We start from the raw sequence: 15,756 nt of genomic DNA, 5'->3' as shown, positions 1-15,756 counted from the left end.
TGTTTGACATTCTCAATGCTGCGCTTCTTGCAGACTTCTGCTCCCATCTGTTCCTTGCCAAAAATCAGAAGTCTCAGTTGATGTTAGGCTTTGCCCAAGGTTTACAGTTAAAATGTGCGTCTGTCTGAGTCTCTCTCAGTGCCGTCACTTGGCAGCATTTGTGTGATTGAATGATCTTTTGAATCTGCCCATCTTCCAGTGCACAACCTTCACGTTAACTGGCTTTTATTGAGCTTCCTGTGGGTTCAGATGTTTTTTAAGAATTGAAGCATGGGCAAATTATATCATCAGGGGACAAATATTTGAGACCAAGATCAGTTCACATAGAGGCATAAAGTCATACATCCTTTAAAAAAAAAAAGGAGAAAACCGATATAGGGGGTATGACAAATTATCCAAATGATCCTCCCTCCCATCCTCGCCATTGGTTGTGTGCACTGTGGTCTCCTTAGTTACAGGGGTGGGGACAGGAAGCAGAGCGCATGTTATCTCCTCCAGTCACATTGACAGTCAGAGCCTTTCCTTCCCCTTGCTTCCTCTTCTGACAGCTGGACCTTTCCTGGAATTGTTGTGTGACAAAGGAGGCAGCTGTGTGCACACACAGTGAAAATGTGTTATGAAATGAACAGTAGTTCAGCCTCTTAAGTGGTTGTGTATTTTTAAGCTTTAAGTTATTCTTCCAGACACAGTTTGCGTTTTTGAGGTATAGTGTTGTATCTGGTCCCTGACAGGAAATCGCACTTTTCTTGAACCCCCCACTTCCAGGTAGTGGACAGAGGAAATGGAAACCTCCTTTTTTCACCGTCCAGACTTGACACAGAACGGCTCAACTTGAAACACATACACACATACCACATCAGCAAGCTTCCTGACTCTTCATCCTGTTATTCTTCCCATTTCTTATCTCATATTCTCACATCTACTGGAGCTCAAAGCATGCATCCTGTGCTTCATTTTACATAGCATCCCCCGCATTGTTGTGAGGTGTGTGTGTGTGTGTGTGTGTGTGTGTGTGTGTGTGTGTCTGTATATTAGAGTGTCTGTCTCACCAAGTGTGAGTCCTCATTTGTAAGAGTAATGCCTGGGGCGTTGGCGGATAAAATGGTTGTTTCTAGGTGCTTGCGTGTACATTGACTGAAACATTAAAACTTGAGTTAAATGGGCAAAAAGCAAAATAAGAAAAGAGTTTTTTGTGTAGCACCGCACTGCGTGGTCTCTTTTGTCTGCCAGGTGAAGTCTGTGAAAATGAGTTCCCACAGGATGAAGAAGAAGAATCAAGTTTTTATGTGTGCTTGGGTTAATACTAATTAACCCACAAGTTTTAACTGCTCCTGTCATAACTAACTGTACTTTGTAGTATGTGGAGCTACACAGACACAGGTTATATCTATTGGCAGCAGGATGTGCCTTCTCCCTGTGCTGATGTTCAGTGGAGGGAGGCTTTTTACTTTTTTGGGACCAAGTACATCCTCTCAAATTTGTGAAACCATTTTCAGCTCATGAGGCTTCTCTCTTAAAGCCAGCCTGTTAAATGACTATTGCTTTGGCTTCCAATTTAACGCTACATATCGCTCCCTCTTTAGATGGCAAAAGCAGCAGTAAAATAGCCTTTGCTTGGTATTTTAGATGGAGTCTGAGTCTGCATTTGTGTGCATTAGGTTGGCGTTTTCAGCTGAGCTAGCATGTTGGGCTACTTTGAAAGGTGAACTGAGGAGAGTATTAGCACAGAACTTAATTTTTTTTTTCACAACTGCTGAATAATTAGCAATGAGAAAGAGGTTTAAGCTTTCTGTTAAGTACTGCATTCTCCGGTGCTTCCTGTAAGGGAATTGTATCTGTGTGAGTGTGTGTGAAGGGAAGTAAACACAGCTTTTTCCACAGCTTTCCACCTTTGCTCGCTCCCCTTGGGGTGCCTCCCCGAAGTGTAAATGTGTGAGTGTGATTGCACTTATAAGTTTCGACCGATCAGAAGTTCCCCCACGCAGAGAGTAATGAACTTTGGCCCCTCGCGGGCAGCTATTAAGAGTAAACCATTATGGTTCGGTATTGAGCTGCCCTGCCTTGCCTCACTCTCTATGGTAGACCCCACTGAGTGCACAAAACTGGCACTCCTCTGGCTCATTGAGCTGCCAGCTTGCCCCCCACCAACAGACAGCCCCATAAAGCAGTTCCACATCATCAAATGTGATGATCCCCTTTTCTAATTTTAGACTGAAGTCCTAATAGCTCTGCAGATACTGCCTGAAACAGTAATTTCAGTCTTGAGCTGAGGAAAGTGAGGAGGATAGGTTTCTGCAGCATCTCATCCAGGAAACATGTAAATTATTTACCTCGTTATTTGGGCCAGATATGACTGATTGAATATCATCAAGACATCTTTTTTTTTTTTTATTAAATAATGTATTATTATTAATTGATTCGTTTTATTATTAGGCTAAGGTATATGATCACTGCTATTTGTGTGTTTCCCACAAAAAAACTATCAAGCTGAATTTCTGAATATTGTAGAAAAATAATGGAAATATTTGTACTTATTTGGGCCATTTTGTTAAAAATTGCCACACAGCTGAATTAGGCTTGGTTTTAAATGTGCTCTTTATTTGATAGTTTGAGTTGTTGTGAATCATTACTGTAGGATAATCAAAGCTTTGGATTATCCCAGCTATTTTTTTTATATGACTTTGTTCTTCTGACAGTTTATTTGCATTTTAACACAAGTGAAAATGTCACCTTGGCGTGGATGAAAGGCTTTCCTGATGTTTGACGTCAGGAGTTTGGAAGAGATAATCCTGTCTTTACTAAAACTGATATTGTGATTTAAAATGTAGTGCCATATGTAAACAAAAATGGCAAGTTTTTAAAAGAAAATGTTGACTAGCAAAAGAGCAAGAAATGTTCTGCTTGTCCTTTTACTTCCAGTTTACCATCCCAAAGGCACTTTGCATAAACCTTGAAGGTTTTTGCAGCTTAATAGCTTTAGTAATCACCCTTTAGTAATAATCCTGTTCTTTTTTATTTTAGGTATGTACTAAGACAAAAGCTGCCAGCCGTGAGATCACACCAGGATATTTTTCTGAAGTTTTTTTTAGGGCTATTTGAACCTGTTCAGCTTTCACTGCTGATGCGAGTTGTGAAGTGACAGCAGTCACTCTAATTAAATGGCCTCTTTTGTTTTACAAGGAGTGTTTATTGCTGTGAGAAGTAAAGACATTTTGTTGATTGTCCCAAGCCTTTTAAATTTCATATACAATACAGGCTACTGTCATTCCTTACAGAACTTTGAAAGGAAAAAAATGTCAGTGAAATGAAAGTAAAAAATGAAGTGGATATATTTTTTTTAAATTTATCAATCAGCTTCAAGGTTTTTAAAATAACAGCAAGTATCCTAAGTGTACTTATGAACAGTTTTAAGCCACTGTTCTACTCTGGATTTTAGGCCATCTCAGTATTTTCTCTCTGTTTATTACACCATCTGTTGCAGAGCTTGTTGTTCTTGTACATGAAGATGGTTCTTTATGACCCTGTCTGAATAGTTGGAGCCGTAACCATTCTGTTGAAGGTATTTATTACCAGTCAAATGCAGATCTGATGGTATAAACATCTAAATTTCTGCTCTTTCTTTTACCTTGCAGTGTATCTAGTCCCTTGTAACCTACTAGGTCTCTGTTTCTGCTTGTGTCTCGCCTCACCCTCAGCTCTGCCTTTCCTTTGGTCCTTCTCTCACCTTCTTCACTGTCTGTTTACTTGGGTTAATCACCAAACTAATGTGCTATGACACATTTTTACAGCACACCGTCACTGTTGGTGTCAGCTTCTGTGGAAAGCTATACTCACTTTGGCACCCCACCCCCCATGCCTATAGTCACTCTTAAGAGCCCCAGAAAACTTAGCCTTTGCTACAGGTTATGATTAATGTCTTTACTGATTGCTGTTCTTTGCCACCAAGACACCTACACACTTTGCTTTGAGGATATATATTTTCACGGGTGACTAGAGGAGGTGGTAAACCCTGACTTCAACGTCACAGTGTTTCTGACGTATTTGTGTGCAGTTCACTTAGACTCAATTACTTCTGATTTTAGGTCTGGATAAAATGATCTCGACAAACAAACTGGGCCTTCTGTTCACAAAATCTCACCTTTTCTATTTCAAAGATACATGTTTTTTTTTTGTTTGTTTTTTCTGCTGTGTTTGTCATATCATAACATATTATGGCTACAGTTGTAATGATCGTAATGCTCAGCTATTAAAGGTAAATGAATATATATTAAAATGCTCACCTTTTCTTTTTTTTTTTTAAACAATAAACTACAACTTTGCAGCTCTGTTTTTCCCCTACTCTTAGTCATCATCACAAAATAAATTCACCAGTCAGAGTCGTGAGAATGTGGAGAACAGCGTAATATAGAGCAGCTGTGTGTTTCTCTAATCTCTGTTTTTAATCTGTCTTTTTGTCACCAGACTAAATATAAAGCAGTGGCCATTAAGGCAAGCTAGAGGAGAGATGTAGCACCATTTCCTTCTTGTTTCCTGCTGTATTTGTTCAGCAGATTTTCTCCGAGGCAGTTTTCCTCCTCCTTCCGTGTGTAGTGTTATTTCTGTGGGTTCACTCTCTCAGGGGAGCCTTGCCTGCAAACACACACAGGCTCATTAGCTCATGTGTGTGGGGGTGTTTTAATGTTTAGCTGGGTGTTTGTTTTTATATGTATTATATGTGCTTAAGTTTGTGTCTGCACACACGCGTTCAGTGTATTGCTTAGCTGTAGCTTAAATGTTGTGAGTTATTATCTATGCGTGTGTTTTCAGGCAGCTTCTGCTCATTATTGATGATCAGAGAGCGGAACGTGCAGCTTTCAGTTGGTTGGGATATAAGTGTGTGTGTGTGTACACCATCACACAGCATTTATACATTTGCTGTTATTTCTGAGCTATAGTATATGCTGCAGACAGGGATTGTTAATGTTGCTGTGCGTAAGCATTTTTTCGTTGTAAAAATCCTCATTCGTCAGTCCCCAATTTGGATGAAAGAGTAGCTCCACTCTGTCTTGGCTTGCAGTTTACCTATGTGATGGGTAAAAGTGTGTGTATATGAATGTTTTTCTGTATTTTTTTTTTTTTTAACCAGGCTCAGGCAGGAGAGAATCCAGAAACCTTGTTATGCCACTCGTTTATTTAGTGGCCCATCTACTTAAAGACCTGACGCTGGAGCTTTTTACCCAGCCTGCCTCAGGAAAATCCCTGACACACAACATAAATCTCTCCCTCTGGCTGCAAACCGCACCGTCATTTCTGTCTAGAGCCTTTTAGTCCCCCTCAGCCTGTGGGGGTCAGTGCTTATATCCACATGTCAGGGTTAAGCAACTGTGTAGATAAGTCGCTGTAAAGTAAAATTGAGATATACTGTATTTTTTAGTACTACTTAGAATTTGACAGTTGAGATACATTAACGTTCACAAAGACCTCTTGGCACAAATTTTAAACTTAATGAGTACTTTTCTCAAGCCTTTTTCAATACTTATGTACATTAAAAAGCTGTTAGTCACTGCAGTTGCATATTTCTCCTGTCCTTGCTGACTGTTGAGCAGCCCCTTATTATTGGAGTAACTCATATGTAAGGGATGGGTGACAAAATCCTTTGGCCTCATTCTGTCCCAAAATGTTCTGTGCCAAAGTTTATATTGTGCTTCAGCTGTCTGGGTTACTCAAACCAAGTGTATATCTTCCAGCAATAAATTGTATTGTGCAAAATTGCCTCTCTGTATTGCTGTTGCTGCAGGTCAGCAAAGAGACAAACTGTGAATTTTATGCTTAAAAGACAAATCTTTGGGAGGTCTTTTGGGGACAAATAACAGTCTGCTTTGCTCAATATAGCCACATATCCATTGCAAGAAGCACTCCTATACTGCTAATTGACACACTCGGGTAAAGCTTTCGTAAATGAGTCTGTGTGTTTGATGTAGCCATTTCCAGAGACACAATACTGGCTTAATTGGGTTGAATAATGTTGGTCCACAGTTATCTAATCCTCTTTGTACAGTGTTGCTACTGTTTACTTGGAAACCATAAAGTCCCATGACCCATGATTACCTTCTTCACAGGGCCTACCAATGTGAAACAAATTACGTATTAGAGAGAACATACTGTACTGATTAATATGTGGACTGTCACTCCTAATATAGCTAAAATTTAATTTGGAGTCTAGTAAATTACAAACATTAACAAATAAAATAACAACCCTCTTGCTACAGCATGTTGACATTAAAGTTCACTGACATCAGTGGGCCTTATTCACTAGTAAGTGCACATTTGTCTTTGTCTTGAGCTTTTATTTATTTTTAATTTGGAGTATGAGTAAATTCAGGTATGAAAATACTGACTATACGCACTGTGTGTGATCAAGGTCTATTGTTCCCCAGCGGAAAACTTAACCCTATTTTTGTTACTATGCTTATAAGACAGCACACTCATTAACAGTGCAGGAATAGATTGTGCATTAACATCAAAGGGTTTTGCAGTGTAGGCCTGCTGTTAAATCAAAGATATGGAAGTAAAAATAAGACAGAAGCATAGGAAAACTTTTTCCTCTCCACGAATGGGGAGGGGTAGAGAGAGACAGCTGTGAGTTGACGATAAGACCCAGAAATGCATACGTTTTCATGGCTCAGTCACCCCCACCAGTGCGCGCTATACTTCTGCTCTCTGCTTTAAAAGAAACCCCCGTCTTTCATATGCTTGGCCTGCCAAACCCCTAAACTGTTGAAGTGGAGTGTCGTCTTGGATAAAGTCGTCTGTGCCGTGAATAAAGGGCAGGAATGCATTAAATGCCCAAATCCGTTCGCTTGCAACGGGTACCCAGGCTTTGTGATTGCTGAAGTGCACAGCTTTTAAGTGAAAAGGCTTGTTCCTCGCCTGAGTCTTGTTTCACTCAGCGCCGGCATATTTAGGTGTATCTATGATTGCTGTAGTTTTTTGGGTGCAACCACATTCATTCTATATTTACCTAGAATCCTAGTTGTTTTTCCCCCTCTTCTGTTTAAATCATGAATTGAGCATTCATGCACGTGCAAGCAGGAAAAGGATTATTATTATTTTTTTAACACTACAGGTTTTTGATCTTAAATCATCCTAAACTAGGAGGACTCGTTCAGTCTCTCTGCAGGGTTGAACATTTGATCATTTTGGCTTGAAGATTAATTGGTGTTAGACTCGATCTGTTTCAGGTGCCAGATAATATCAGCCTAATACCAGGCATCACAAGGCATCTAAAGCAGCTTTCCTTAGGCAAAGCTGATCACACTGATTGCTCAACCATTACATTTCTCTTGCTTTCAGTCCCTCTCTTGACAGTCTCTCACGCATGCATAGTACATACTTACTGGGACAGATGTGCTCTGCATGGTCAGAGGATGGTTTGCTGTGAGCTACAGGGTGAGGACAAAGCATTTATGGAACATGTCTATTTTTGGGCTCTTAATAGACTTGCTCCCATTCTCTTATGGAGCAGGTCTAGTTGAGTGATGTTCACCTGTCTTAAACCTGATTACAGGATCTCCTTCTGGACCGCTCCATTGTTTTTAATTGTGCTTGCTTTTTTTTTTTTTTTTTCCCCTAGCCCTTTGCTCCAATTTTTTTTTTTTTTTTAATATCTCTCTTCCTCTGTATTTCATTCCCTATGTTTGTCCTCATGCTGTGGTGGAATTCATTGCATCAGATTGGGCTGCAAGATCACAAACTTGTCCTGCCTCACTTGGCTCTTCTCTAGTCTTAAGCTTTTTCTCATCACAAGCTCTAATGGATTGTTTGCCTTAGTTCAGCATGGCCTGCCTCTCTGTGATCATGTTTTTAGCATCAGGCTGGGTAAATACATGAAAAGCTTCTCTATCCCATGTCTGTGAGTTTACAGTGGCCGGTTGTGATTGGCCGACAGTATCACACACTTAAATGACTTGATACACATAATGGATTTGTTCTCGATCTTTGGCTCTAGTATGCACATGATTCCCAAGCCTATTCCCTTTTCTGCTGTGCCCTGATGAGGGATAATGGCTTCTCTGTGGTAGTGCTAGTCTGCCTGCCTGCTAAGAACCAATTAGAAGCTAAGATGGCACAGTAACTGTGCCCATCCTTTCTAAGGCATGCTGTTTTGCTACAAGAGTTTTTTTTTCAATCTGTGAATGTAGCTTTGCCTAATTTATCTGCATTTTGATTAAATGTTGAGGCATTAATTGGCTTATATCTTAAGGATAAATTAAAATCACCATATGTATGGTCTTTTCAAGTTTTGTTATATGATGCCAGCAGATTTCATTTGACTTTTTTGCTGTTCTTTTTTTTTTTTCCTGATCTTTTTTTAATGTGGTGAATTAGATTTTGATTAAATGTAGAGGCAGTTAAAATCAAGAGTCATTAATTAGCATTCGTCTTACAGGTCACTTGGAGTCCTATTGGGTTTTTGTTCATTAAAAAGAATTTGACACCCATCAAACAAAGATCACAATTTTTTAAATTAGGGGTACATTTTGTTTATAAAATTGTCAAAAATAGCAGGAAATGCACTTCTGTTAAGTAAGTTGATGGACTCTGCCTTAGCTATATGGGGAGCAGTTGTGGTTAAGTGTTTGTTGTTCTGAGGCAGGAAAAAACCCCTACAATATGTATCTATGTCTATGTGATCCTATTATAGTATAATCAGTATAAAAGGGTCACATAGAGCCAGTATAATTCTTATGTGATTTACTCACTGTTTTTCCTCCCAGAGGTTTCGTTCACTTCTTACAGACTTTCTCAAAAATGTTTTTTTTTTTAACATTTTTTTTTTTATTACATATCAAAAACCTTAGAAGGCATTTACAAAAAGTACAACATTTGAGCCACATACAGACGGCTGTGCTGACAGCCACACACTGACGGGAGGCTGAAATAACTGAAAGGTAGTGAGCAGACCTTGATTCAGGATTTTTATTTTCCCAATCTGTTTTTTTCTTCCAAGGTCAAGAATGAACATTTTACTTAATATCCACTCACCAAACCTCACTGAATATGGGCTCCCATCTCACAGACATTTCCTCTCCCATATTTTTCAGTCCACTGCCTCTTAAAACTGCTCCACCTGCCATTCCTCACTTCCACACCCTTCCCTTTAGTTACACATCTCTAACCATTGCTAAGCTCACACAGAAGATGAGGAGAAATTGTCTCTTTTGCTTGACAAAGGGCAGACAGATATGCCGCTTCAGTCTGTGACATTTTCTTTTTTCTCTGCAAATTTGAGAAGAAAGGGCAGAAACCGAGAGAAACAAAAGAAGGAGAACAATAAAGTGAAATGTGTTTTTAACTGAAATCGAGGCAGAAAAGAGCAGCATGAGTCTAGAGGAATGCAGCTGAACTCTGCTTGTTCAGCACTGTGGTTATAATTCTCTCTTTCCTCTGTCTTTGTATCATCAAATCCTCTGTCGTGCCCTCATCCTGCTCTCAAGGTCGATACTTGTTTCTTCCTGACAGATGTCTGAGTAAAAAAAACTAAACAGAGATATTATGATTTCTTTCTGTGTGCATGTGCAGCCACCCCCACAGGTAAATAAACACACAACTCTTTCTGTCAGAGTTGTCTGTGTGGAGAGCTGAGTCAGGTTGTAGATGACACACTTGCACTAAGCTGGCTGATGTCTGACCAGAGTTGCAGGGTTTACTGCTTTGGTTCTGTGGCATTAGCTGGTTTTTGCATTTAATGCCACATCAAGAAAAGTTCTCATTCAGTAACCTACCTCTTCTTTTGGATGATTGTCTTTTTCTTTTTCCTGTTTTCTTTTCCAAGAGGGCGACACCATCCCAGCCCCCCCCCCCCCCCCCCCCCCCCCCCCCCCAATCCAAGATAGTGATCCCCACACGCACGCTTTGTTACAAAATCAGCCTTTTCTGCCGGGGTGGACAGCTAGACAAATGATTTTGTCGGCCGCGTGAGGCAGGGGGTAATTTTTAGGTGAGCGCAGTGCTTCAGAAAAGAGTTGCCACACAGAAATTAGAGGTTGTCAAATGCCGCACGTCTCCATTGATGGCCCAGCGCGGCCTCCTTATGTTAATGTGGCATTTCAGCAAGAGGAAATAGAATTAGGAGGAGGTGGTGCTGCTGGTGGTGGTTGTTGGGTTGCATTGTCACGTATGAATATTACCTTTTGTTTTCTTTTGTTATCTAAAGAAAAAGAATTCCTGAATGCAGACCTCGTGTATAGTAAATAATATTTTATATTTTTATTATTATATAATACATTTGCTTTTATTGCAAGCAGTATTCAGAAGAATATGGTAATTGTATTTTTCTTGAATTGGCCCATAGCAGGAGTAGTTATGATTACAGTTGCAATAAGGATAGTAATACCAAAGATTCTGCTGATACATTTCAATGTCTGTCAAATAGAAGCAACAAGCAGGAATTGCTTATTTATTCACTTAAGTTTTAATTGTGTTATGTTCTTCTTAATGAATAGAATTTCTTTATTTTATTTATTTATGCTTGCGTCTAAACTGAGCATTTCCTTATTGACAGTTCACAGTTCACAATAAGAGTGTCCTTATTGTTGCAGTTGAATTTTGGCCAGTTCAACATTTAGTTTTAAAGTTTTACAATTGCATGGATTTTATTGTGGGTTATTTCTCCGATGCAGAGAAAATGTACCGAACCGTGACTCCAGATTTGAAGCTCATATCAAGCTGTGGATTTTGTGCATGGTTACACCCTCGTATACAGAGAAGTGATCTCTTAATTTAAGTTACAGAGCTCTTCTTGTCGTTGACTTGTTTTTAACCCATCAGTGGCGTTTTAGCTGGCTCTTTTTCATTCACCCTCGCTGTCTTGAGATGGTTTATAGTACTTGGATTTAATTGTACTGTAGTGGTGAGTGTTTATTTTTTAAGGAGGAACAACAAGCAAACCTGCTGTAGAAGGATTTTAACACATGAGATCATCATGTTCAGAGTTCTTTGAAACACATTTGGAGTTAATTATGTTGTGTTTCCCTATTCTGTTCATTTTGATAATATGTCTTGGTCTCCTCCCTGTGTAATGTGTCATAGGCAAAGCTAAGATGTTGCCTGACTGCTGTTTTGGTTAGGACTGATGTAATCTGTTTTCTGAGCTAGATACCATGAGGATGAATTCATCTTTGGGAAGGGCTGGGAGTGTCTCTGGTCCTCACAGTACTGAGGTCATGTGGTTTGGAAAGGAGTTGGGCCGAGTCTCCTGGCTCCCTGTTTGTTCTGTTCCAATGTCTTCTGCAGGTGTTGTCCAAACAGCTGCAGACCAGATGTTTATCTGTGTGCTGAGCAGTGTCTGTGATCTCACTTGTGACAAATTTCAGTCTGTCATTGCCATGCCTGGAAATGACACCCTTTTCAGTTCAGCAGTACAATTGATGCATTTAAATGTCTTCTAGGACATAAGGTGACTATATGAGTGGAAACATTTTCTCCACTGTCCAAAAATAAAATTTTTTTGTTGTTTTAACCAACCGTAATGGACCATAATGTTGTCCTTAATGTGAAATGAGCCAAGATTAAAATGCATCAAATTTCTTTTTCCACTACAAACCTCTGAAATGTGTCGTTATCATCAAACACACACAATGAGGAGGTCCAGTTGAAGTAGTGGAGGTGAGGTGTAGCAGACACTGATGGGCTTCAGCTGCTTGTGTTAGGACATCTGTAAATAAAAGCAGACACTCCCTTAACCCTGTTACTTCTAAAAATGCAGAGTTGCTGTGAAGAGGAACTATCCATAGAGGCTAAAACCATTATCTGTACCAGGTTATAAATACACTTTGTAATGCTGTAAAGTTGGCCATTTTAACATCAGAGTCTTTGGGGATTGATGTAATTTTGGAGCCAGCCTCTTGTGGCACCTAGAGGAGGTGCAGCTTTGGGAACTTTGGCACTGGCAACTTGGTTCTCCATTAAGGCTGTTGGTGCATTTTGTCTTTTGTTTAAATTGTAAATTATAACAAGGAACTTATTATTACCGGTATATAAGATTCATCCCACCTTTCCAGTTTTGCATAAGTGCAGGGTTATGCTTCGCCTGTCATGCATGCTTCACTGAGGGCATCTATAGTTGAGTGTCAGGTTCCCCTGCTGCAGTTTAATATAGAGCTCGCTACTGCCAGAAGGTCTCATGGGTGATGAAAAAAGTGCCTAGCACCCGCCCCCATTCCACCCTGCACACACGATTCCTCGAGGCCTCGCCAACTCCGCCATTTAGTTCATGCTGTTTGATACTAAGGTGGGCGATATAGCCTCAAAATGATATCACAGTATTTCAAAAAAAAAATTGTGATGATGATATAGATGAAAAGATACTGAACAATGTTTTATTGATGCTTGCAGGCAGCAGCAGTTATGGGTGTAAGTAAATGAAGGGCATTGTCTATCATTCTTTTGATATGGTGGCAGATTGCCTAATTCAAAGTGTGATTCTGTTGAAACAAGGTGCCGGTATCTTGGGTCAAGCTTTTTAACCAGTTGCTCCTTTACAACCATGTACCCGCAGCAGTAATTTCCATCCACTGTTTGCTCTTCTTGTCATATGGCGTGCAACTGGCAAGTACTCTAGCAATGCTTGGTTGAGTCATTTGTTTACGTGTGGGTCACACATCACCAGCTGCTAGAATCTCCTCCTCACGTGCCTTCTTAGACGTGTTTTATTGCATGTTTTGCAAAGAATTGTGTTTTGGTGGAGGCTGTTGAAAGTAACTCGGTTTTTAGGAACTAAATCATCATCAGACATGTCTGAGCTTGACTTGTTGTGCATGCTATGGAAGGTAAACACATGGTGTCACTATATAAGTCATATGACACTTTTTTTTTTTTTCTTTTTTTTAAATCACATAAAAATTTGTACTGGGATTATCACGGAAGATATATGGCACAGCTCTGTTTCATTTTAAAACCTAAAATCATGTCTTCGCATTTCCAGATTAACTGACACTATGACCGTACACTGATCGTAACCCGGAAAGCAAAAAGCATGTCTTCTGTGAATGGGCGTTACAGCTGCGACAATTTGGCAGACACACTAGTTTGATTGCATGAATTCATGCTCTCCTGCAACCCACATAGCACAGCTTTGAGCTGTACATGCAGTAAAAATAGTGTGCATGAACATGTGTATGACTGAATTTTGGAGCTGATGACTCTGGTGTGTGTGTGATAGCAGTACATTAGTTTTATCTGACAGAGGCATCAGGTCTGAAGGTGGCATATAGCTAAGCCTTAGTGATTCCCTGTATCTGGTCTCCTGTTCAGATGCCTGCAGAGGCTGCTCTATTAGGGAACAGACTCTGAGGACACAGAAAGGAAAGTCGATGGCCTTAACCTGTGAATAGTGAAGTGTTTAACTTTTGTCTCTAGCTCATGGACTAACTTGCACACAAGCACAGATTCATTGTTTCCACTCAAAGCAGTTTGTTCTAGGCTAAAGCTATTTCCTATAGATAGTGGGAAGCATTAATGCTCATACATTTTTGTACTCAAAGGCTATGTTAATATTACTCTAGTTACACAGTTGTTTATCTGTAAAAGACAAACATTACGCAAGGCAAAGATTTGTATGCTACATTAGGCTTTTCCCCATAAGTCAAAATCAATATGACAGTGATATATCTAGCATAGTATTTTTTTTTTTTTTAAGTGTCCCTGCTCTATTTTTATGCAGTTTCTTACCACACTTTACATATTTTTGTCTTTCAGAGATCAACAGAGTGCGTAAAGACATGTACAGCGACACAGTGAATGGCCTTGTGGACAAACACCCGCTGGAGCTGCCCGAACCAGTCGGACCCATCGTTCACCTGCAGGAAAAACTGTTTGTGCCTGTCAAAGAGTACCCAGATGTGAGTAATCCAGGTTACACACATTTCACTTGTGCTGCTGCATCACATTGCCAATAAAACTGATGCATTTGCCTTAATTGTTTTTGCACTAATATTTAATCTTATGAAGAAACAAGGCTCTTTTAAATGTGTTCGTGTGCACCGATAAAGGCACTCTTTCACACACATGGATTCGTACACAGAGATATCTCTACACACACTGTTGGTCCTCTTGCCTTAGGCCATGTGTCTTTGTGATGTGTCATCATGGGAGCGACAGCTGCTGATAGTTCTGCAGTCTGTCAGCACTGAGGACATACCTCATTTCTGTTGTAGGCACTTGCTCACTGCTCATCCACTGTGTTCTCAGTTCTGTCATTTTGGCCTTTCAGTTTTTGCTCTTTTTTTTTTTTTTTTTTCCTTCTTCCAGTTGGTAAGCATGCAATTCTTGACTGTTTTTACTTTATTAGCTTCTAGACTTGTGCACCAAGTTGTTAATGTACTTCTGATACAACTTTATCAAACTGCACACTAATTTGGTCCTTGTCTGTGGAAAACACAGCATGCTGGGGTGTTTATGAGCCAACTCAGTAGCAGATTAGTGCTGAGAGAGAAAGCGGGGGATTGAAAAGAGAAGCATCAAGAAAAGTAAACTGCAGTTTCATAAATATTCAGTTAAAGGGAATGAAAATCTTTTGGAGTAACCACTTGATTTTTACTCTGATGGAAAGATGGATGCATACAGCTGGGAAAGAACAGCACATGGTGGGGGTGCCATGGTGTTTCTAGCGATGAAGAGGATGGTGGCAGCACAGGAGGAGAGTTGATGCAAGCCTTTTCTGCAGAGTGACAAGTGTGTATGTGTAAAGCTTTGAAACGTGTGTGTAAGGCGTTTACCACAGTCGGCCACATTCATGTCCTCATGGTAATCTTTGGCACACACATGAATGATTGTGTCACGTCCTGAGAAGCCGCGTTTCTCTTCATAATCCCAGCAGCTGGCAGCAAGGAAATGAATGGAGGGAGGTGACGACGGATAAGAGACACCGTAGAGCAGGCCAAGAGCTCAGCCAGGCATGGATTGCATTTTCCCCCTGACAGAATTGATAAAAGGCACCAGGGACTGGCTGGGATCAGCTTAGCTTCAGTTCACCCTCAGACCAGACCCAGGATCTGAGCTCAACCTCTTAAGTGACTTCCAGTCAGTTTAAATGACCCTTAAGTGCCACTTTGTTTTGCTTTTAGGTATTTAGTTTTAGGTATTCATGTCAGTAATTGTGATATGTATGGTCATAGCTGGTGTGCAGTTGCCTCATAGAGCATGCCTGTTGTGGTCGTCTTAGTGTCGTCGTCTTAGATCGTCTGCTGTAACATGCTATTTAGAGATAAATCCTGCTTTCTGTTGAAGTTTCTGTTTTCTTTGTGTGTGTGTGTGTGTGTCTGGATCTGTTCTTTGCGTGTGGGCTTTGTGCTATCCCTGTACAGGAATATAAGATTTTTACAAGAATGAGGAAGTTCTGTAAAAATGTGTGAAGCAGTGGGTGCCACCTGTGACTGTAGAGATGCAAATGAAACGACTCTTTTTTACACACACACACACACACACACACACACACACACACACACACACACACACACACACACACACACACACACACACACACACACACACTCATCTGAGGACCTCAGTGTCCTGAGGTCCTCAGATGGCACCCGTGTTACCTTCACTTGCTTTGCTACACTGATTTGAGAAGAGTAGGGCTGTACCTTTTGTATTCTGGTTATGAGCTGTTTGGAAAGCTACTAAATTAATTAGGCTTCCCCCTGGTGGTCAAGATGACTCACTGATGACCTTAACAGACACAAATTAGCACACCCACTGACATGCACATAAAGA

The 15,756-nt window shown here is 40.3% G+C and overlaps 1 protein-coding gene across 5 annotated transcripts in view; it reads left to right on the top strand.

Annotated features, from left to right (window-relative positions):
- The window catches only part of qkia (QKI, KH domain containing, RNA binding a), a 78,238-nt gene that overhangs the window by 16,924 nt on the left and 45,558 nt on the right, over nucleotides 1–15,756 (top strand). For all 5 annotated transcript variants that reach the window (XM_030718118.1, XM_030759221.1, XM_030759222.1 and 2 more), the window contains exon 2: nucleotides 13,738–13,880. In XM_030718118.1, the coding sequence (XP_030573978.1) occupies nucleotides 13,738–13,880 (143 nt within the window). The remainder of the gene's footprint in view (nucleotides 1–13,737; nucleotides 13,881–15,756) is intronic.

The sequence above is a fragment of the Archocentrus centrarchus genome, chromosome 22 (genome assembly GCF_007364275.1).
Source record: "Archocentrus centrarchus isolate MPI-CPG fArcCen1 chromosome 22, fArcCen1, whole genome shotgun sequence".
Classification (NCBI taxonomy): domain Eukaryota; kingdom Metazoa; phylum Chordata; class Actinopteri; order Cichliformes; family Cichlidae; genus Archocentrus; species Archocentrus centrarchus.
This window is presented reverse-complemented; position numbering and strand designations above follow the sequence as displayed.